This window comes from Emys orbicularis, chromosome 6 (genome assembly GCF_028017835.1).
Source record: "Emys orbicularis isolate rEmyOrb1 chromosome 6, rEmyOrb1.hap1, whole genome shotgun sequence".
Classification (NCBI taxonomy): Eukaryota; Metazoa; Chordata; order Testudines; family Emydidae; genus Emys; species Emys orbicularis.
Window position 1 is genome coordinate 92,165,024 of NC_088688.1, and position 23,212 is coordinate 92,188,235.

The following is a 23,212-nucleotide window of genomic DNA, read 5'->3' on the forward strand; positions in this document are numbered from 1 at the left end:
GCCGTGTTAGTCTGTATCCTCAAAAATAACAGGAGTACTTGTGGCACTAAGGTGTTATTTTTGACTATAACAGAATGAACAAGGTCCTACATATTGTATATCTGAGGATTATATCAGAGGGAATTCTGAGCTTTGACCCCCAAGGTCCCATAACGACCTTGTAGTGAATATCCTACCACAACACACAGCAAAAATTTCCCATGAGACACTGTGCCATTGGGTAGTGTGGGCACTCACCCACAGCATAGCATCTTTGCATTGATACAGCATGCTGGTGTGTGGATGCAGTGTGTCAGTGCAAATGACAGTGTGAACGCACATCAATGAAATAGATTTTCGGTTGCACTATACTCCTAAGCTGTATGTTGGTGAAACTTCTATGTGTAGACAAGGCTTGAGCATTGGTTCATATTGGGAAGTCAGTCTGCACAACCAGAAGGACTAGAAACTTAAGGCCTGATAGGGTCTACTAGGCCCCACCCTATTTTGGGAATGGTACAGGACTGCACCATGAGTGGGAACATTAGGAGGCATTGTGACTCAGGGAGTCTCTGCAGAATGCATTCCCCTCTGAGAGTGGCAGGCTCCTCTGACTAATAGGGGCAGAGTTCCTTTGGACTAGCTAGTGCCATGGGGGTGTTAACAAGGATTACAACTGTGGCCAGCCTCTGCATGGAGCACAAAGAGGGAGAAGGCTTCTCGTGGCTCACTCCATATTGTGCATCCACACAGGTGCCAGCCACTATCCAGTCCTAACATTTTGGAGTAAATAGCAAAAGCTCAGGGATTTTTTTTTTATTTCAGTTCCCGGGTACTTTCCAGAATTCCCACTCCATGGCAGGATGTCTGTCACCCATGCTGGAGACTAATTCTGCTTAGTAAATCATGACCAATACAAGAGATAAAGCACCGGCTTTGGATAAAGATAAGATTTGGATTTCTTGAGAAGAAATGCTAATGCTTATCAAAGAAATATGCATGTAAAGAAAGATATCAAAAATGCCACTCTGATGAGTCTACAAAAATGCTTCTCCTTCCATTCCTGAAGTTATACTAATTCCCTTAAATAGCTGTTTAGAAACACAAAAATATACATTAATGCCATGGTAAGGAAAAAACAAAAAAGTTAATAAAACAGATTATGATGGAAACATTCAGTCTGAGACAATAATAAGTTAACTGGACCAAATTCAATGCTTGTGGGAACTTCACTGAGTTCAGTGGAGTTACAATGGGGATAAATTTGGTCTACTTTGTTTAAACTGAGCAAGTCATTATGATGTATTATACTGTAGGTGACAATCAAGAAAATGTTTAATTAAAATTAAAGAATCAAGCAAATGATTTTCTAATTGTTTTCTTATGAAATGTGATTTAACCACATATCATGCTCTTCCTCCTATCTGGTCTACTTTAAGCTCTGGTGCTGAGCCAGTAACCTCATCAAGACTTATTCTTTGGCATCATCCTAGCAAACTGGAGATGCAAAGCCAGTGACCTCAGTCTTTGAATGGCAGATTTAGTTATACAGGGTAAGTTTATAAATGTAACAACCTTCAGAACAATCACTATACACCTCTACCTCGATATAACGCTGTCCTCGGGAGCCAAATCTTACCGCGTTATAGGTGAAACCGTGTTATATCAAACTTGATTTGATCTGCCAGAGCGCGCAGCCCCGCCCCCCCAGAGCGCTGCTTTACCGTGTTATATCCGAATGCGTGTTATATCGGGTGGCGTTATACCGGGGTAGAGGTGTATTATCTCTAATCACTCAATATACAACAGGAATGGGAAGGTTTAGTTCTGGCAACAAAAGGATGTGGTCTCATCTGAAAAAAGATATACTGGCACTAGAAATGGTTCAGAAAAGGGCAACTAAAATGTTTAGGGGTTTGGAACGGGTCCCATACGAGGAGAGATTAAAGAGGCTAGGACTCTTCAGCTCGGAAAAGAGGAGACTAAGGGGGGATATGATAGAGGTATATAAAATCATGAGTGATGTGGAGAAAGTGGATAAGGAAAAGTTATTTACTTATTCCCATAATACAAGAACTAGGGGTCACCAAATGAAATTAATAGGCAGCAGGTTTAAAACAAATACAAGGAAGTTCTTCTTCACGCAGCGCACAGTCAACTTGTGGAACTCCTTACCTGAGGAGGTTGTGAAGGCTAGGACTATAACAGCATTTAAAAGAGAACTGGATAAATTCATGGTCGTTAAGTCCATTAATGGCTATTAGCCAGGATGGGTAAGGAATGGTGTCCCTAGCCTCTGTTTGTCAGAGGATGGAGATGGATGGCAGGAGAGAGATCACTTGATCATTGCCTGTTGGTCCACTCCCTCTGGGGCACCTGGCATTGGCCACTGTCGGTAGACAGGATACTGGGCTAGATGGACCTTTGGTCTGACCCAGTACGGCCGTTCTTATGTTCTTATGTAAGGATGTTTGCCAAGAGATTCCCAGCATTAAGAGGAAGCCCAATGAATTTTTCTCAACATTAACACAGTTCACTTTTGATAAGTGGTTTACTATAGAGGACAAATTAGATCTCTCTGGAGCTTCCCGTAATGCAAACAGAAAATGTTGTGTCAAGAGTCCAAAAAAATGGTTTGTATTTACTCTGTTTCTACACTCAGATTTAATAAACCAGTAAGTATCATCCACTTCCATTTCCATGGAGTCAAATACTAAAAGGAAAACTTTCAGAGAAAAAGCTCTTCAAGAATTAGTTGTCATTAAGATGAGGTTATAAATATCCTCAGTTTGCAGCTTTTTCACTAAAACTACGGAAACATTTTTTGTAATGCTCATTCCAAAAAGAGAAGAAAAAACTGCTGATGGGTCAGTTAGGAATCTTTGCAGTAAGCAGATTTTTCACCACAAACTATTGACCGTAAGCAAATAAATGTGAACTCAAAATAAACATCAGTACTACAGAACTCATAGGATGGGTTATACTTGGACAATCCATTGAAGGTTCTAATTTTTTTAATGGTTGACCATTTTATTCCAAAAACTTCAGCTAGTCTTGCTTCTTGAACTGTAATATTGTGAGGATCTAAATTCTCAGATCTCAGAGGTTCAGGAACCAAATTAGTGATCAACATTACTCAAAAGAGCCACAGTAGTGTGGATTCATAGTTTCATTTACTAGATAGATATAAAGCAACAGAGGGTCCTGTGGCACCTTTAAGACTAACAGAAGTATTGGGAGCATAAGCTTTCGTGGGTAAGAACCTCACTTCTTCATGTGCTGCAAAGAACTGCAGGAGACACATTAAAGAGCCATTTGCAGCTCACGAGCCTCAGTCTGAGTATCACTGATCTAAATGATCATTTGTTCTTCTATTTTGGAAAATATAAAGAAGAGTTTTAGAATCAAAGTGTGATGCTTCCCACGAGTACCCAAGATTGTGAAGTCCTCGCTACTACCTGCCCTTAGGGTGAGGAAGCCTAATCTATGCTTACCAGGGGTCAGCTCCCCAACTACACCAGCCACCAGCAACACAAGCACTCCCCTCCAGGCCTAAGCAGGCCCAGCTTTCTATTTACAGGTTAGTGATAGAGACACTCCAACCCTTGTGTCCTCCAGTGTTCAGCCCCTGATTCACTGGACACTCACTGAATTCACAGATTCACTTCTCCTAAAGGAATAGTACACATCAGATTACCAGTTTCACCTCAGGATCATTCCGCTTAACACAAGCACTTAGATACATTTATAGTGAAAACAAATACAGGTTTATTTATCAAATTATAGCAATTCTAGAAGTAGTACTGGAAGTATTGGAAACAAATTGTTACATGTAAAATAAAATCATAACACACCTTCCAGAACCTAGACTTAATTAACAACATACCGTCTTGTCTAATTAAGTTTAATTCACCCAAAGTCTTTTCAATGTTTTCCAGACAGGTTTGCTGTGAGCCTCTTTTTGTAAGACAGAATACACTGACAATTCATCTTCTCGGGGAAGGATCCCAGGTGCATCTCAGTACCCCCAGTTATTTCCCTCCAAATTCATTGTTTTTACTCATAAACAGGACACTCCCCTACTGGTTTTGTTTTTCCTGCAGATTTTCTCTCACGTGAATTCACAATCTTTTCATTAGCATCAGGCTCAATAATGCAAATAGACTTACACACAGTACACCAGCAATAACCAGCCAGAGAAATATGCATCTACCCCATGGCTGAACAAAACCTATTTATAATCTTCTGGTGACCAGTCTTAACTCACATACCTTAAGAACATAGTTTTCAGTATAGATACATAACTCCTTAAATATCATCCATAGATACATCTCACAATGATTAGGATGACAAGTGTGTTACTGGCTGTTGGTAGAGATCTCACATCTTTTGTAGACATCAGACCCAGAGGGTCTCTGTAAACCCATATGCATCCCTTATGCCCTGGGTCACATAAACTGAGAGTTTAACCCGCAAAACAATTTGACAGAAGTATAAATCAACTAGAGAGATTGACATGCATTTAAACTCTGTCAATATTAGTAATGACATTGCTGCTTTAAAGTTTTTAATCAACAAAGCAGGGTCTATAGGTTGTAGCAGCATTAGCTCCCTTTTTAACTCGTTTGTTACCCATTTCAGCTTCAAAAGTCAAATTGCGTATTACACCCAAGATCTTAATTATGTTAAAATACCAAAATGCTAATCCAGATAGAATTGATTCACCTTTGCCTATATGTGTGCTATGTAGATATGAAAAGGAGCATCTGCTTTGTTTCATACACTTCTGTTACGTTCTTTATCCTATTACATCCCCTTTTCTGTCATGTTATATAAATTCAACTCATTTTACTCACCCCGCAAATACTAAATCTGTACAAATTACATTTCCCACTTACACCTAGTCAGGAATTATTTATTCCTGGCATATAATTTACATCACTGAAGTCAATGGAGTTACACCAGGATGAAGGTGGCTCATTGTGCTTATCTTTGGGGAGAAGTCTTCTTTAGTCCAAAAGCAGATATAGCCCAGAACTAGCTTAAATGCTTCTAATACACAATGAACTCTTTTTAGGCCATGAATTTTAATGATTTTTAATTTGGAAGTTAACTGTAAAAATCATAACCAACGTCAGGACATTTGCTGTTAGGATTCCATTTTATACATGAATACACCACTTACTTTGACTACATTTTCAGTTCCTGTTTGTCCTTGCCAGTAAATAACTGTGACAGACTTCAGGGAATAGGACCAGGAAGGCACAGGGAGGACTATTCTGTTGACTCATGCTAGCACAGGTTGGCAGCTATGTTAGGGAAGTGTCGTTAGCAGTGGTTCAATATTATAAGAGAGTTTCCGGGTTCCTATCTGAAATAGGAGAGGAAGGAGATCTTGCAGGGAAAACCCCTAGAAACATCCAGTTCCTGATGCTTATGTATGATTATTTTAAAATTGAGAATGAAGGCAACCCCCAGAGAGTGGGTAAGTTTTGGACATTAGCTCATATGTGCTCGGTAGAGAGTGGACTCTACCTATTCACATTAAACTGCCTGTTCTTTTGGGGAGTCCTGTTTCCTTTATTTATCTACCAAGCACAAAAAGCAATATTTAAAAGTTTTAACCACTTTTAATTTTCTCTAGGGGAAGAATCTGTCTAATTTAAAGTCTTTAGAACAATAGTCCCCAAACTTTTCAGGGTCGCGCCCCCACCATATTCCTGTCTGCTATCCCCCCACCCCACCCCCCGAGCTGGGTCTCGAAGCGGGGCCAGGATTCCAGGGAGTGGGGGACGCGGACAGAGATAAGGAGGCTGAGGCTGGGGCCACAGCTCGGTGGGGGTCCGGGGCCAGGAGCAGGGTTGGGGCCGGGAGCGGGGCCATGCCATGGGCTGAGGCTGGGCTTGTGGGCTGGGGCTGGGACTGAGACTGGGGCCAGGGCCAGGTGTGGAGCCACAACCAGTCCCAGGGCCAGGCATGGGGCTGGAAGCCAGGGCCACAGCTGGGAGTGGGGCTGGAGCAGAGCTGGGAGCGGATCGGGGTGCGGTGGCACTCCTTCCTCGCCTCCTGTGGGGGATGGCCTGGGCCCCGCCTCGCCCCTCCCCCCCCCAACAATCCTTACAGTTTGGGGACCTCTGCTTTAGAACAAGATGAATAGAACAATAGAGATGTCTCTACTGGAAGAAATTATCAGCTCATGATTCTGCATTTGGAACATGTTTTTGTTTCTGATCTCTTGCTACAGCATTTTTTGTTTTTGTTTTTCCAGTGTTGTATTCTTTAGGGAAGCAGTTGTGCCATCTTGTGAGCAAAGAACATATCACAGGAAATCCCTCCCTGTTATCAAGGCTGTATAACATTGTAACTAAGCCTGGTGACAGGTTTCAGAGTGGTAGCCCTGTTAGTCTGTATCAGCAAAAAGAACGAGGCATCCTTGTGGCACCTTAGAGACTAACAAATTTATTTGAGCATAAGCTTTTGTGGGCTAAAACCCACTCCATCGGATGCAGGCAGTGGAAGATACAGTAGGAAAATATATATACACAGAGAACATGAAAAAAATGGGTGTTGCCATACCAACTCTAACGAGGGTAATTAATTAAGTTGTGCTATTAGGTGAGCTATTATCAGCAGAAGAAAAAAACCTTTTGTAGTGATAATCAGGATGGCCCATTTCCAAACGTTGACAAGAAGGTGTGAGTAACAGTAGGGGGAAATGTTATTCACACCTTCTTGTCAACGGTTGGAAATGGGCCATCCTGATTATCACTACAAAAGTTTTTTTTTCTTCTGCTGATAATAACTCACCTAATAGCTCACCTTAATTAATTCCCTCGTTACAGTTGGTATGGCAACACCCATTTTTTCATGTTCTCTGTGTATATATATTTTCCTACTGTATCTTCCACTGTATGCATCCAATGAAGTGGGTTTTAGCCCACGAAAGCTTATGCTCAAATAAATTCGTTAGTCTCTAAGGTGCCACAAGTACTCCTTGTTCTTTTTATTGTAACTAAGATTGCATCATTTTCAGCTAAACAGCACCACTCCTCCTTCTGACTTGTCTACCTTTGGACTCTATATTCTTCTGTTTACAGCTAAATTGACTCTTATCAGCCATGCATATGGAATTGTTTTTACAATCAGTTAACTTTAGCTCTCTGCTCTGCCTTATCATGCCTCCCATTCTTGTTTTCCTGATTCCCATCGACACTTTTTCTCTCCTGCTCTTCACTGTGCCTGCATCTATCTCAATTTTCAGCTCTGCCCCACATGTGTCTCACAATCTTCTCTATTTTAGAGTGTTGTACAGTATCCCATCACATTTGTATCTGACTGCCTTCCATGTGACCTCCCACAAAAGATTAATTACCTAGGATTTTATGCAGTTAAAATAAATACATAAAAATAATCAGATGCATCCTTTTAGGGTTCTCTGCCAATTATCTTCATTTTGTGACCCACATCCTCCCTTTCCCCTATTCCCACTCTACTATTTGTTGCTATCACTTTATATCTTGCCTACACTTTAATCTCTGATACTGCAAAGGGATCCTCAAAGATGTACACCATATAAAACTTCACTGGAGTTAAGAGGTTTTTGCAGCAACTAGAAAGACCTCCCTGTGCCAGTCCCTTTGCAGATCAGAGGCTAAGGGTCCAGTTTTGCAGACACTTGTGTATTTCCTTCTATGGTATGACTAATGTGGGTCAAATAACTCACTTGCAAAACTATAGGCACTGTCAGGATCAGAACCTAAGGCCCTCATCCTGCAAGCATTTACATCAGTGGTCCCCAAACTTTTCATGGTTGTGCCCCTGCCTTACCCCTGTCCTAAGGTTACCAAATCTCCAGGATTGGCCTGGAGTCTCCAGGAATTAAAGATTACTCTTTAATTACAAATTATGTCATGTGATTAAATCTCCAGGAATACATCCAACCAAAATTGGCAACCCTACCCTGTCTGTGCCCCTTTCCCCCCACTGTGGCTGGGACCACAGCTCCTGAGGTTGGGTCATGGAGAGGGGGATGGGGGCCAAGGCTGGAGCCGCAGCTGGGGGTGGGTCTGGAGCTGAGAATGGAACTGCGGCCGGGAACGGAACCACGGCCAGGAGCTGAGTCTGGAGCTGTGGCCAGGGACCGAGGCTGGGGGTAGGGCTGGGGCTAGGAGCGGAGCCGCGGCCAGGGGCCCAGGCTGGGGGTGGGAGCGTAGTTGCAGTTGGGACTGTGGCAGAGCTGGGTGTGGAGCAGGACTGGGCGGCGCTCCCTCTCTTTCCCCCAGGGGGGCTGGTCCAGGTCCCACCAAGGCCTCCCAAACATTCCTCCTTGCTCCCCTAGTGGGTCACGCCCCTCAATTTGGGGACCACTGATTTACACTCATAAGTAGTCCAATTGCAGTCAATAGAACTACCCTTGTGTGGAAGGTAAACATGTGCAAGTGTTTGCAGGACTGGGAGTAGCGACTATGTCCTTACCTCTAACTGTAGAGTGCCTAATATACTTCTGGGCATTGTATAAATAATAAATGTAGCTGGTCAAAAAGTGATTTTAAAAGTCAAGAACATTTTCAAAAAATCCCAAAATGTTTTTGTTTAGAAGTTTTCAGGCAGACCTGAGTTAAAAATGTTCGCAATTATTTTTTTAAACAAAATGTTTTAGTTTTTTAGTTTTTAACTCCTTTTTTCCCTCCCATTTCTCCTTTTTCTATTCTGCCATGGAAAAGGTTTTGGAGCGTGGGGGACAAGAAAAAAAGGAGTAGGAAAAAAACAATAAATAAGTTTGGGTTTTGTGTAAGAAAGGGATATTGTTAAAAATGAACCTTTTTGTTAAACTTTGTTTTTTGTAAAAAGACCAGTTTTTGACGGAAACTTTTCTTATTTGAAAGTTTTTCATAGCTCTATTTATAAAAAAGAACAAGAATAACTGATAAGCCCAGAAAGCAGCAGTGCAAGTTTCTGAAAATGATCTGACAATGTGTCTGAATCCTGAACTAGAAAGACCCGGTCCACAAATGAGACAATTCTTGTCCTGTGAGCTGAGACCTCAGGCTTTATGGATCCACTGAGCTTTGATTTGTATTCTCATAACCTGCTGTCAGAAAAGCTAACTAAATACTCTAATACAAAAAGATGCATCTTTGGGATGCTATAAACATTTCTTTGTGTTTAAAGAACAAGTTGACAGTCCCAAAAAATGTTGAGATGAAAATTATTCTGTGAATATACACAAAAGGTTTTAAAAATTAACACCTAAAAAAACCTAGATTAATTGGATTTTAAGGTAGTTTAATTGCATTTTATGTATAGTCTTTGCCATTCATACATGGAACTAATCTAATATGAAATGCAGCATCAAGCAGAAAGTTATTTAAGCTTATCAAATTGATTATATAATTATATAATTGATTATAGTAAATAATTAACACATTCACATTGTTTTCTTTGTTTATTTATACTTTGTGATTAGTTGTTATAAGGATATCTGGTCTGCAATCCTTTAAAGTCTTTCTCCCATGCTGAACTTTAAGCATGTGAGTAAATCCCATTGAGTTAATTGGGACTATTTACATACTCAAAGTTAAGCATGTGTATAAGTCATCACAGGACTAGAGCCTTAATTCTGTGTATTTTAAATATTTGTACAGTTCTTATAATCAGCATTTTAAAAAAAGTTAATAAATTCATCCATTAATTATATATAAATGTATTGTGTGAAGTTGGTTGAAATGCATAATGCTTTAATGCAATAATAATCCTAAATTTTAAAAGAAGTATGCTAAAGAAATATTCTTAGTTGCAGGGACGGCTCTAGTTTTTTTGCCGCCCCAAGCACGGCAGGCAGGCTGCCTTTGGCGGCATGCCTGCGGGAGGTCCCTGGTCCCGCGACTTCGGCGTACCCACCGCTGAATTACCGCCGAATCCACGGGACCGGTGGACCTCCTGCAGACATGCCGCCGAAGGCTGCCTGACTGCCGCCCTTGCAAGGACCGGCAGGGCGCCCCCCACGGCTTGCTGCCCCAGGCACGTGCTTGGGGCGCTGGTGCCTGGAGCCGCTGCTGCTTAGTTGTATAGAACTGTATGATGTAGGATGTTAACTTGAGGTTAACTGACAAAAAAAAACTCATGTATAGTCTTGTATGAACACAAGTCATTTGCAAATTTGACACCATCAGCTCAGGATTAAACAAAGACTGTGAATGGCTAGCCAACTACAAAAGCAGTTTCTCTTCCCTTGGTGTTCACACCTCAACTGCTAGAAGAGGGCCTCATCCTCCCTGATTGAACTAACCTCGTTATCTCTAGACTGATTCTTGCCTGAATATTTATACCTGCCTCTGGAAATTTCCATTACATGTGTCTGATGAAGTGGGTATTCACCCATGAAAGCTTATGCTCCAATACATCTGTTAGTCTATAAGGTGCCACAGGATTCTTTGTTGTTTTTTTACAAGTCAGATGATAGATCAGCAAAGTTTCCTGCATGAATATAGGCCAGAGGTTCTCAAACTATGGTCCGTGGACCACGAGTGGGCCGCAAGCTCCATTCAGGTGGTCTGTGGATAGTTCCCTCTAAGGTGCACGCCTGGGCGATTGCACATGAGAGAATGAGGGGCCACCCACCTAATTAGTGGAGCCGCGCAGGCGAAGATGCTGGACGCTGGAGAAGATGCACATATAAGGTGAAGTAGTGACCTTGGGGGGAATATGGGGTAGGTGGGAGGGGGAAGTGGGGTGAGAAGAGGAGGTGGGAGAATTTGGGATGTGTGGGGCAGCAGTGGCCAGAGAAAGAGGCGACTTTCCCCAGCTCCAGGGCTGTGGCTGCCGGGGAGAGACATCCCTCCTTCCCAGCCTCAGCTCTGTGGCTGCTGTGGCGAGAAAAAGACCCCCCTCCTTCCCAGCCTCAGCTTGGGGACTGCCGCGGTGGGGGAGAGATGTCACATCCATCACATTAGAAAGGTAAGACTAGTGATATTAAAATATGAGTTGTGTGTTTTTATTTGTAGAACAAAAAAAAGTTAATTATTAAGGGTTTTTTTTTAATATAGTGCTTTTATCCAAAGCACTTTACAATAGTTAGCTAACAGTAGAAACAACATTTGGAAAGATCATTAAGTGGTCCACCGAGACCCTCAGCAATTTTCAAGGGGTCAGTGAAAAAAAAGTTTGAGAACCACTGATATAGGCAATTTTTCCTTCACTCTCTAAAGGACTGCTCCAACTTCCATTAAAATGAATAGAAAGACCTCATTGACTTCAATGGGAATTGGATTGACCCTAAAAGATTTGTTGTGTTTCAGTTATATTTATAGATCTTTTAGTTGTCTGTGCATTATAGCAACAGTTTATGACAGAGGTGGGCAAACTTTTTGGCCTGAGGGCCGCAGCTGGTTTCCAAAATTGTATGGAAGGCCGGTTAGGGGAGGCTGTGCCTCCCAAAACAGCCAGGCGTGGCCCATCCCTCGCCCCCTATCAGCCCCCACCCCCGATTCTCACCCTCTGACGCCCCCCCAGGACTCCTGCCCCATCCACACCCCCCCCGCTCCCTGTCCCCTGATGCCCCCCCTGGGACTCCTGCCCCATCCAACCCCCCTGTTCCCTGTCCCCTGACAGCCCCCAGACCTCCCGCTGCCTCATCCAATCCCCCTCTCCTTCCTGACTGCTCCCTGGGACCCCTGCCCCATCCAACCACCCCTTTTCCCTGACCGCCCCCGGAACCCCTGCCCCTGACTGCCCCCCACTGCCCCATCCAACCCCCTCTGTCCTTCCTGACTGCCCCACCTGGGACCTCTGCCCCCATTCAACCCTTGTTCCCCGCCCTCTAACTGCCCCGACCCCTATCCACACCCCCACCCCCTGACCACCCCCCTGAATTCCCCTGCCCTCTATCCAAGCCTCCCCCGTGTTCTCTGCCCCCTTACCGCACTGCCTGGAGTACCGGTGGCTGACGGCGCTACAGCTGCGCCGCCCAGAGCACCAGGACAGGCAGCCACTCTGCCCAGCTGGAGCCAGCCATGCCACCGCGCAGCACAGAGCACTGGGTCAGACCGTGGCTCTGCAGCTGCGCTGCCCCAGGAGCTCGCAGCCCCACCGCCCAGAGCATTGCACTGGCGGTGGGGCGAGCTGAGGCTGCGTGGGAGGGGGAACAGCAGGGGAGGGGCCAGGGGCTAGCCTCCTGGGGCAGGGGCTCAGGGGCCGGGCAGGAGGGTCCCACTAGGGTGACCAGACCAGGGCCGGCTCCAGGCACCAGCTGAGCAAGCTGGTGCTTGGGGCGGCAGATTGTTGGAGGCGGCATTCTGCCCAATCCTAGGGCGGCACGGCCGCTTTGTTGTTGTTGTTGTTCTTGTTCTGCTCCGGCCGCCCTGTAGGGGGCGGTGGCGCGGAGAACCAGAGCACCCTGCAGGTCAGTCCTCTTCCTTCCCTCCCCGCCAACCGGAGCGGATCCCTCGCGGCAGGCGGCAGGAGGCAGCGCAGCGGGAGGGGCCGCGTGGCAGCGCCCCTGCTGTAGCCCTGCCCGCCCCCTTCTCTCTCTCTCCCGCCCGCTCCCCCTGCACCTGCGCTCCGGCCGCGCTGCAGTTTTTTTTTTTTCTTTGCTGTTCTGATGGCCCCGTTTTTTTTTTTTTTTTTGCGCTTGGGGTGGCCAAAAAGCCAGAGCCGGCCCTGGACCAGACAGCAAGTGTGAAAAATTGGGAGGGGGATGAGGGGTAACAGGAGCCTATATAAGAAAAAGACCCCAAAATCGGGACTGTCCCAATAAAATTGGGACATCTGGTCACCCTAGGTCCCGCGGGCCGGATGTGGCCTGCGGCCATAGTTTGCCCACCTCTGGTTTATGAGCTATTAAAAAAAAAAAAAAACCAAAAAACCCCACAGTGTAACTGGGTTTCAAAAGTGAGGGTCCTAAATCCATACTGAGGCTCCTAAATATAAGTAGCCTGATATTCAGAAGTGTTGAACACCCACCAGTCCCACCAAAGCCTATGGGAGTTGCAGGTGCTCATCATCTTTGAAAAACAGGCCACTTTTATTTAGGTGCCTCAGTATGGATTTAGGAGCACCCAGATTTGAAACGTCTCATTTCTGTATTTTTAGGCTTTGCTGATGCCATTCCTTTTTGATAGTCTGTATGGACATAATGGTTCTTTGCTTTCTGAGTCTCTAGGGATGCACTTGGGTCACATTTTCAAGCTTTTGTCATCAACCAAAAATTCAGCGTTGCCAACTCCTTCGATTTTATCATGAGTCACACAGTATTTGAGGTCTTGTTTAAAGCCCCAGCTCCTGGAGACACATGAGCTTTCATTTGAATAAATGAAGTTTCTAGCCCTGTGGTTACAGAGAAAAGGTTGAAAAGCTCCCCCTCGCACACCTCAAAAGTCCAGTAACCAGAAGGCCAATAAGAACCCAAAATGTATTAAAAGCCAAGCAAATCCTCGTGACCTTAACGCTAGGGTTGCCAACATTGTATTTCAGAAATAAGGGACTGTTTCCTTAGCACCCCCGCCTCCTGATATGAGTATCATCGTTATCATCATCAGTAATAATAATAAGCAGTAGCTACCCATCTACACTGGCCAGGGGTATTCTTGCTGCCTTTTGCAACACTCAGCAACTCCCGATCTTGTTGTGCAGAGAAGAAAAAATAAGGGACGTCCCTTGTAATAAGGGACTGTTGGCGATGCCCCTCTCATGATTTTTAGGGGCTGTCTCCTGGTTTATGAAGGTTTGGTTTGGGGCTGGCCATGCCGAATGCTTTTATTTCCATGGCTCCAGGACCTGGGGTTTTAGGGGTGAGCGCAAGGAAACTGGCAGTAGCATTGTGAGAGGGCTGGGGGGTAACGGGGGGGGGCGACATATGAGAGCCTGGTCGGTCCGGCAGGCTGCCCGCCCCACCCCGCTGCAAGGGCGGCGCCGCAGCAGGAGGGCGCTGGCTGCTCGCGGCACTAGCTTAGCCTAGCAGCGCGCTGGCCCTTTAAATCGACAGCGGCGCAGAGAGACCCCGCCGCGGCGCTCGTGCGACAGGAGAAACCCAGGGCGGCTCGCTGGTTGGCCACCCCGCCGGAGCGCGGCGCGGCTCGGCCCGGCCCACCAACAACCTTCCCGAAGGCCGGACAGAGCGCGAGGCGTCTCCTGAGCGACCTCCTGCCCCCCGAGACCGGCGGCTCCACTGCCCCCTCCTGCGGTGAGGGGAGGGAGGAGCTGGAGGATGAGCTGCTGGAGGGGGCTCGTAGTAGGCTGGGTAATGGTGGGGGGATTGGAGGCAGTAGGGATGGGGTTTGGTGGGGGACTGGGTAATGGGGGGGTTGGAGGCAGTAGGGATGGGGTTTGGTGGGGGACTGGGTAATGGTGGGGGGGTTGGAGGCAGTAGGGATGGGGTTTGGTGGGGGGCTGGGGAATGGTGGGGGGGGGTTGGAGGCAGTAGGGATGGGGTTTGGTGGGGGGCTGGGGAATGGTGGGGGGGGGTTGGAGGCAGTAGGGATGGGGTTTGGTGGGGGGCTGGGTAATGGTGTGGGGGGGTTGGAGGCAGTAGGGATGGGGTTTGGTGGGGGGCTGGGTAATGGTGGGGGGGTTGGAGGAAGTAAGGATGGGGTTTGGTGGGGGTCGGAGGATTGGAGGAAGTAGGGGGTGAGGGTTGGTGGGGGGTTGTGTAGTGGTGAGGGGGGTTGGGGTCCAGGCTGTGCACTGGGATGAGGAGTAGCAATTGCAGGGAGATGGTGTGTAAGTGGAGGGCAGGGATTGGGATGTGATGCAGTAGGAAACTATGTCAGCCAGCCCACACCCCCAGTTTGGTGCTAAGGAGAGCAATCCCAAGTTAAAAACAGAGAATAAAACCTTATCCAAGGAACATCAGTGAACATGTGATTTAAGCAGGCAGGCTGGTATAGGCAGGCTTTTCCAGGGGTTGGAGGGAGCCCTTAGTCTCTCACATGCTGTGTGTCGCCTGTTTTGTTCACAACTTTGTTTTTCTGTTTGAACAAGTTTCAGGCAACGAATGTCGTGGGAACAAGAGCAACCAGAGAAAGCTTAGAGGAGCTATTACAGTATTATTGTGTGAAGCAGCTTTCCACATTTGTGGGTGGAGGGGATTATTCAAGCAGAAATCACTAGCTGTCTTGAAATAATAAGATTCCTTGTTTCAACATTTCTTTCCCTGGTTGTTGTGGGCAGGAACCTTGGTGGTGGTGTTTTGAAAAATATTGTTACAAAACAGCTATTCCGTAATTGAGGGAAGGTATAGGGAAACAAGATGTCATCCCTATCCCTTTCCTTCAAACTGCTACATCTCCTTCATTCAAATCCCTTCTAAAAACCCACTTCCTCCATGTTACTCACATGAATTGAGTTCTCTTTTTATGATTTTAATGAATCCATCAATCTGGCATCTGATTACTGCAATATCTGATTTTCCTTAAAATACATCCCACCCTCTGTCAGTGTTTACCACTCTTGTCTAACTATAGATGTGATACAGTAAGCTATAAAAACTTTTGGGTCAGGAGGCCAGCAGCAGAGCCCTTATTAACCAAGTCTGAGCTATAAAGTTTTTTATTGATACTATTGTGAGAGAGACATTCAAAATAAACTTCGGTTGTTGTGGTCAGTGTTTAACACCTTTTAAAATCTACCTTTTTATAACTTATTCGACAGTTTAGATCAAAATGGGATTCATCTTTTCAAAATCTGTGAATGAAAACCTGAAGAGTCAACAGGAGTTCATGCTCATGAACTCTCGACTTCAGGTAAGCATTTGTTGTACAGAATCAAGAAAAGCTATTGATTTTTATCCTGTTTGGAAAAGCTTTCTTACGTGGAGGTGTATGAGAGATAGGGTAGTGCTATGTGATTTTGTTGGTTTAACATGTTTATAAATAGGGAAAGTTTATAGCAAAAGTCCTTATAGCATCTTACAGGAGATAAATCCCATAGTACCCCTGTAATATAGATATTATCCCCATTTTACAGATGGAAACTGAGGTACAGAGATTAAATGACTTATTCTAAAATAAGTCATAAATAAGGAATAAATGGTTCCTAAAAATCCAGCCCTGCAAGCATGCCTTTGAGTAGTCCCACTGAGCTCAATGAGGCTACTCTTGTGTAAAATTAGTCATATATTTAAGTGAGTCAGTGGCAGAGATAGTAATAGAATCCAGTGCTCTGCTCTAGCTACTAGATTCCAAAAGTTAAAACTAAAATATATATTTAAATTTTCCACCCCCATATGTTGTCTCATGTTTGTCAGTTGCAGTAATTCCAAGGTAATAGCAAGGCTGTAACTTGTCTGTCTTTTCCCTGGCCATGGAGCCAGACTGATAAAGACCAAAGGTTAGGTAGGCTATGCTGGATCACTTACTCTCCAGTTTGTCATTATTTTATTAGAGTGTTGCATAATGGAGATAGGGAAGAAAGCTTTTGACACTGAAAACCAGAAGTAAGCAATAGAATTACTCTTTCTTATCCAGGCAGTAGTGCAGTTGTCTGCTGTGCTGTCAAGTATTTTATTAACTTTTGATGGCACGTTTACACTGCCCAGCATATTGGGCTAGTGGGTGTGAATTGCAGCATGCACCAAAGTACTGTGCTGTAACTTCCCCGTGCGGACACTACAGGTGCTGCAGTTCACACCCCCGTAGTCCGAAATGCAGGGCAGTGTAGATATGCCTCTGACTTTTCAGTTTACTGTAAGTCAGTGGGGAGTATGTGGTTTAATCTAAAGTTTTCTGTACACTTCTGAAGTTGAAATCAAATACAGTGTGACTTAAAAATACATCTTTCATTACAAATTATTGATGGATTAACTTTGCACTTAAATTGCCAGTAGGTGGCATATTTTAGCTTTTGGAAGCGTTGAAGACAAGCAGATTTTTAATATTGATATTTAAACTGAATAAATATTTGATATTTAAACTGAACTGAATATTTGGAGAAGATGTTTGTATAATTGGAAATTGGGGGAAAAAACCAGGAGCATGAGAAAAACATGCGGCAGTCTTATAGCAGCATCGATTTATCGCATCTTCACCAGATCCACTAAATCAATGGGAGAGCGCTCTCCCGTCAAATTCAGTACTCCACCTCAATGAGAGCCAGGAGCTATGTCGACGGGAGAGTGTCTCTCACTGAGATAGCATGGTGCAGACACTGCCTTACGTAACTTAATGTAGTTTACATCGACTTAAGTTGCATCACTTACATCGCTTCGAAGAGCATCCAAGTCTACTTGGTTTAAAATGGCAAGTCCAAGGCAACATCAGAAAGGTTCCCAGTACTGCTAAATAATAGCTTTGCGCGCTCCATGATTTATGTCAAAAAAAGGGGGGGGGAAAGCACATTGCTGTCTCTCTTCAGTACTGTAGATCTGGAGAAGAGTTATTTCAAATTCTTACTCCAGGAACAATATGCCTGGCAACAATGTGTGACACTGCTCCTAAAAGAGCATGGGTTGACTTGAAGCAGGAGGAAATATAGAGAATAATTGCAGGTGTCCTAATGTATAGAGGAAGGATCAATTAATGTAGTTTTCTGTTTCATGTCTATCACGAAGAACAAATGGGTCATTGTACGTTCTCTGGGGCAGGGAATGTTGTGGCAGTTGTGGAGCTGCTGTATTATAACCTAAGACTATTGATCATAAATTTTGTGAATACTGTAGGTGACCTGGTCAGTGAGGAAAGGTGACTGTAGTTACATTGTGTTGTTAGACTTTCCTGTATGACTATATTCATCTAGCTTAGTAAGCGGCAGTTGGAAGACCAAGCAGAAAAGCAACACAATGGCTATATATAAGCAACCTCACAACAAACGCTTGGGGATGGGGGGTGGGGGGGGTAATTCCAAGCATGTTCTAGTTCCAGGCTGCAGCCTGAAGTTACACAGCTTTTTGCCAAGGCTGGGTGCCTAGGGATCAAAGAGACACTAAAGTAGCTTTGTGGACCTAGGTGCCCAAGTCTTAATTTTAGGAACCATGTAATCCACAAAACTCTTGCTCAGCTGCCACCTAACTCTGTAGGCACCTAAACTTACTTGGTGCCTACATTTTCAGGGTAAACATTCCCAAGGCACCTATATTTCAGCCTGTGAGCATGCACACTTCTGTCACAAACTAGGCATCTGAACACCTGTCTCCGACCTAAGGCCCAGAGTGCCCCACAAACTGGGGGGAAATTGATGGAGGAGCACCTATATTGCATTTTGGGCCTGATCCAATAGGTGTACTCAGAGACCACCTAGCTCATGGAAGTCCCTTTGTAGATCTGGGCCTGAGTGGCTAAAAGGACTGGCAAGAATGGCAGGTGGGAGTTGAGTGCTGTTCCTGATGAGAGCAGACTGATGAAACAGACAGGTCCTGCAAGGGTGCCTGAAAGCAATTTGCCCTTCCTTGGCTCCCTGGAAATTGTAAGCCTTAGGGAAGAACAATGATGCTTGGGTTAAGATTTATTTTCTCTGAAATGCTTTTGATCTAAATAAATGATACTTTGTTGTAAGAAGGCTGCCTGGTTACTGGAAATTGTCATAGCTCCTGGTAGGAGCAGAACTATAGTTACTGAACCTAAGCTGACCTGCGGAGGTAATCATGGTTGATATACAGGGCATTGCAGCCTAGGCCCTGGCCTGAGAGTAAGAAAGTTGCCTGATTCCACTTGGAGAGGTGACTGCACAAGGCATGAAACCAGTTCATAGAGACTGGGGTGTATGTCAGAGGTGCAGTTAGCCTAGTAACTGACAGCCAACATGTTTCTATAAAGGCACATCTGAACAGTGATAGCCATCTACTGAGCATCCTCTTGTGGCTAGAAGTGGCTGTGCAGCACTCTGCCTCAGTTTCCTCTTCATTCAGGCACCTCAATAACGCTACAGAAGGGTTTGTCCAATAACATTCCTTCTTGGGGTCTGGTTTATTAACATAAAATTAACTAAAAAAATTAAGGTTCTTCTGCCCCAGTTTCTTAGTGTGCACAATCTCCACTCCACCATCCAGGTCTGACCACCTTCAAATTTCCAAGCTGGTCACAGCTTTTAGGTCCTTCCCAGGCTCTGCTTTGTCACTTCCCTTAATCCACTCTAGACTACTTTAAACATTGCCTGTGCTCTTCTGAGCATTCACTCTCAGGCATGGGCAGCGGGTATAAGAGGTCAGGGGAGGCTAAGCCTCCCCAAACAGCTGGCCTGCCGCCTCTGGAGTCCACCACCATTGAAAGGATGCCCAGGCTGTGGCCCCGCCTGCGTTTCGCGCCAAGGCTCCACTCCCACTTGTCCTCTTCCCCCTGAGGCCCCGCCCTTGCTTCGCTTCTTCCCATCCCTGTTCCATCTGCATAGGGGCCTCGGGAGGAGGGGAAGAGGCACATGCAAGTGGTGAGTGGTTTGGCAGGAGTGCGGGAGGGCCATGGGGAAGGGTGGGGCAAAGAGTTGCAAGCAGTGGGTGGGCAGGGGGCTCAGGGGAAGAGGCACGAGAGGCAGGCAAGAGGGGTCTCGGGGGAAGGGGCAGGCGGGGGGCTCAGGGGTGGATCATGGGCAGAGCTTCAGGGGGAGGAAGTCGAATGGGGGTGGCCTCAGGGCAGGGCCACAGTCTGGGCACACCCAGCCTCCCCAAATGGAGGAGTCACGCACCATCCATGCTCTGAGGCCTTCCTACCTGGAATCTTTTCTTTCCCAGGGGAGATCCATCACTCTCTCAGTGCTGTCTGTTTGTCAGCTTTTAAAGGTCAGCAGGCAAGCATCTCTACTGCTGCCCTGGCCCTCACCCTTCTTCAGCCCTCTGGCCCAAACCCTTGCCTCCAGGCAAAGTTCTCCTACAGGAGCCTTCTGTTCTCTGTAGCCTCTGTCATAACTTCCTCTTCCCCACCAGTGCTTTATAGAGACTATCTGCCATCTGTCAGGCACCATCAGAAGGTTGTTAACGAGACACAGATTGGCTAAACCAGTTCCACCTTAAAGGGCCCAGTGCACCCTGTGATATATATTCACCACCTTCACAGCTTCCTTCATTATCAAGTTTGATAATAAATCTATTGATATTAACATACTATACCACAGACTATTCTCTCAAGCTCACAAAAATAAAAAAAGTTAGTAATTCAGCCTCTGTGTTTGTTAATAAAATAGCTTGGATTAGGGTTGCTCTAGTTTGCACAGGTGACTCACCAGCCCCTGGCTGGCCCCGGAATAGAGGAGCGCAAGGGTAGCATGCCTCCACTTCTCCACTCTATTTTTGAGCCAAGTGGAACTCAGCCAGAAGAAAGAATTGAGGCCTGTAAGTTTTGTCTTGCTGCTGTTTTGTAAAATAATGAAGACTGGACTATCAGGCTGCTTTGTGCTGGAGGACTCGCTGTTTGTTTGTGTTATGCATTGATATGTGTCTCCAGAGTTAAATAATCAATCTCAAATCAAATCAAAAGGATTCCCAACAGAAAATATAATTGAGGCTTCACTTTATTATATCCCTGCTGCTTGAGGGATCACACATGAAGCTCTTCCTTAAAACTATCAGATTTACAACGAACATATATAATGTTTTTGCCTTACCTTAAAATTTGAATGTGTAGAAGAAAGAATCCAGGTCTTAGAGCATATATAAGACATTTTATAATGTTTATAAATAGGGAAAACAAAATGCTATATGAGCACCATTTGCATGACTATAATGAAGTACCTTCCAAAGTTTCTATGTTTTCAGAGCCTTCTGTTCTATCTGCATTTTTGTATCGCAACATTTTGTCTGAGCATCCAGGGTTTACTCCTCTTTAAAAAAGAAAACAAAAAACCTCTCTTGTAGTTAACCATCAAAAAAATGCTATAAAATGCACAAAGTAAACACATGGAAAATAGAGTGAAATATTTTTGCTTTTATTTATCTGTTTCAGAGTGTAAGTGGTTGGTTACTTGTAACGATAGTGGGTACAACATTTTCAAATGGAAAATATTTTTCTCTTAGTTGAGATCAGTTTTTAAAAGTGAAACATAAAGATGATATTTTTTTAAGGTGTTTTACATGTTAACTCTTAAAGGAGTCACTACTCATATGCATTGAAATTCTCTCCCTCTTCCCTCCATCAAATATGTCTTTAAAAAGTGAATTGTGTGTCTGTATATGTACAATGTGTAGTTTCTTGTGAATTCAGACTTCTGCTATGTAGACTTTGATGTCATGGAACAGGGTACCTAGGAAGCTCTTATTAAATAAGGTCATAAATGCATGGCCCTTTGCTGCTGTATTATAGCTATCTTTAAACAATAAAAGATCTTGTATGTTCTAAATGTTGCAGTACAAAGACACAGCAAGAGAGGTTAAAGATGGAGTTTCAGGTTAGTGTTTGTGAATTCAATGCTTATCCATGTAGTCCAGAAGTTTTCTTCCACAGAGTCCTAAATGAATGATTTTTGCACTATGGAAAAGTGTTTTCTGGGCAGATTTGTAGAATACACTCTAAATATTTCAAGGCACTGTCACTTCACAAGGTGTACCACTAGAAACTAAACTGTACATAGGGGAATTCAGTACACAAATTCACTGGGTAGGGTGGGAACATGAGCCATTTTTCAAAAAGGCTGTCAAAATAAAAGCAAGGCATTTTCTAAAAAGCTGTTAACAATAGTTTCAGGCACTGTCTGCCGAGTCCCACTGCCAGTTTTTGTTTTTAATATCACTCTCTCCACACCCCCAAAGCATCTCTCCCCTGTTGCTTTTTAGAAAGTTCCCACATAAACAGAAAACTGATAGACTACATAAGAGAAACTTGGGAATTGACGATACACAAAGTACTGCATAGTGCACCATCCATAAAACCAGAATTAGAGGGTTCTTTCCGCTAATCTCTTTTGGCTGTGGTAATATCAGGGAGTACTTGGGATGATATTAAATAAGATATCAGACAGCGGGATGATTACTTTAAGTTGATCCCTTTACATCAGGAGTGGGCAAACTTTTTGGCCCAAGGGCCACCCACATCTGGGTATGGAAATTGTATGGCGGGCCATGAATGCTCACAAAATTGTGGGTTGGGGTGCAGAAGGGGGTGAGGGCTCTGGGTTGGGGCCAGAAATGAGTTCAGGGTGCAGGAGGGGGCTGGGGCTGGGGCAGGGGGTTGGAGTGCGGGGGGGGTGAGTGCTCTGGCTGGGAGTGGTGCTGGGGATGAGGGGGTTGAGGCACGGGAGGTGGTCAGGGGTACAGGCTCTGGGCGGCTCCTACCTCAAGCAGCTCCCGGAAGCAGTGGCATGTCCCCCCCCCTCCGGCTCCTATGCAGAGGCACAGCCAGGCAGCTCTGCATGCCGCCCCATCCGCAGGCGCCGCCCTCGCAGCTCCCGGAAGCAGCTTTCCCCCCCACCATCCAGCTCCTACGTGGGAGTCCGGCGCTGGCCAGGCAGCTCTGTGCCAGGCGCTGCCCCTGCAGCTCCCATTGGCCGCAGTTCCCAGCCAACAGAAGCTGCGGGGGGAAGCGCTTGGGGTGGGGGCAGCATGTGGATTGCAGAGCCCCCTGGCTGCCCCTATGCATAGGAACCGGAGGAGGGAAGTCACTGCTTCTGGGAGCCGTGCGGAGCCACGGCGCATGTGGAGCAGGGCAAGCTCCAGACCCCGCTCCCCAGCTGGAGCAGGGCAAGCCCCAGGCCCCACTCCCCAGCGGGAGCTCCAGGGCCAGATTAAAATGTCTGATGGGCTGGACACAGCCTGCAGGCCGTAGTTTGCCCACCCCTGCTTTACATGCTAGTTGTGGTGGTGGTGGTATTTTTTTTTTTTTTTTTAAATATCTCTCTATGATGGAGACTGGCATAAAAGTATTGTGGCATATTGTGTAACTGGGTCATGTTAGTCATCTCTGGAGCCAAAGGTAGATAACTTAGAAGATGATTTGAAAAGTTTTCTTTTCAGATGTCTTTTAATAACACTCTGACACTAATAGACCTGTATGTTTGAAGTAGGAAATTGTTTCTATTGCAGTTGAGTTACTTTGTTTCAAACAAAATGTATTTATAGAAATATTATGCCTAGATGAAGATTAACATATTGGAAAGGTCTACAAGGAATTGAAAGGCCCAAATCTGCTCTGATTTATGCTGATTTTATGCTGGTGTAAATTCACTGATTTGAGTGGAATAACTCCTGATTTTAAACCAGTGTAAATGAGAGAAGAATCAGACCTTAAGAATCTTAGTAGTATGGCTCTATTTGGTAGGAAGAAAGAATGCACACTTTAAAAGTTGCATCACTGGCCCATCAGAATCTAATGAAACGCTAAGGGCT

The 23,212-nt window shown here is 45.1% G+C and overlaps 1 protein-coding gene across 1 annotated transcript in view; it reads left to right on the forward strand.

Annotated features, from left to right (window-relative positions):
* Positions 1-14,026: 14,026 nt before the first annotated feature.
* Positions 14,027-23,212, forward strand: part of PLGRKT (plasminogen receptor with a C-terminal lysine) — a 49,589-nt gene continuing 40,403 nt past the window's right edge. Inside the window, exons 1-2 of the mRNA XM_065406604.1 lie at positions 14,027-14,215; positions 15,625-15,716. Of these exons, the coding sequence (XP_065262676.1) occupies positions 15,636-15,716 (81 nt within the window). The 5' untranslated portion in view covers positions 14,027-14,215; positions 15,625-15,635. The remainder of the gene's footprint in view (positions 14,216-15,624; positions 15,717-23,212) is intronic.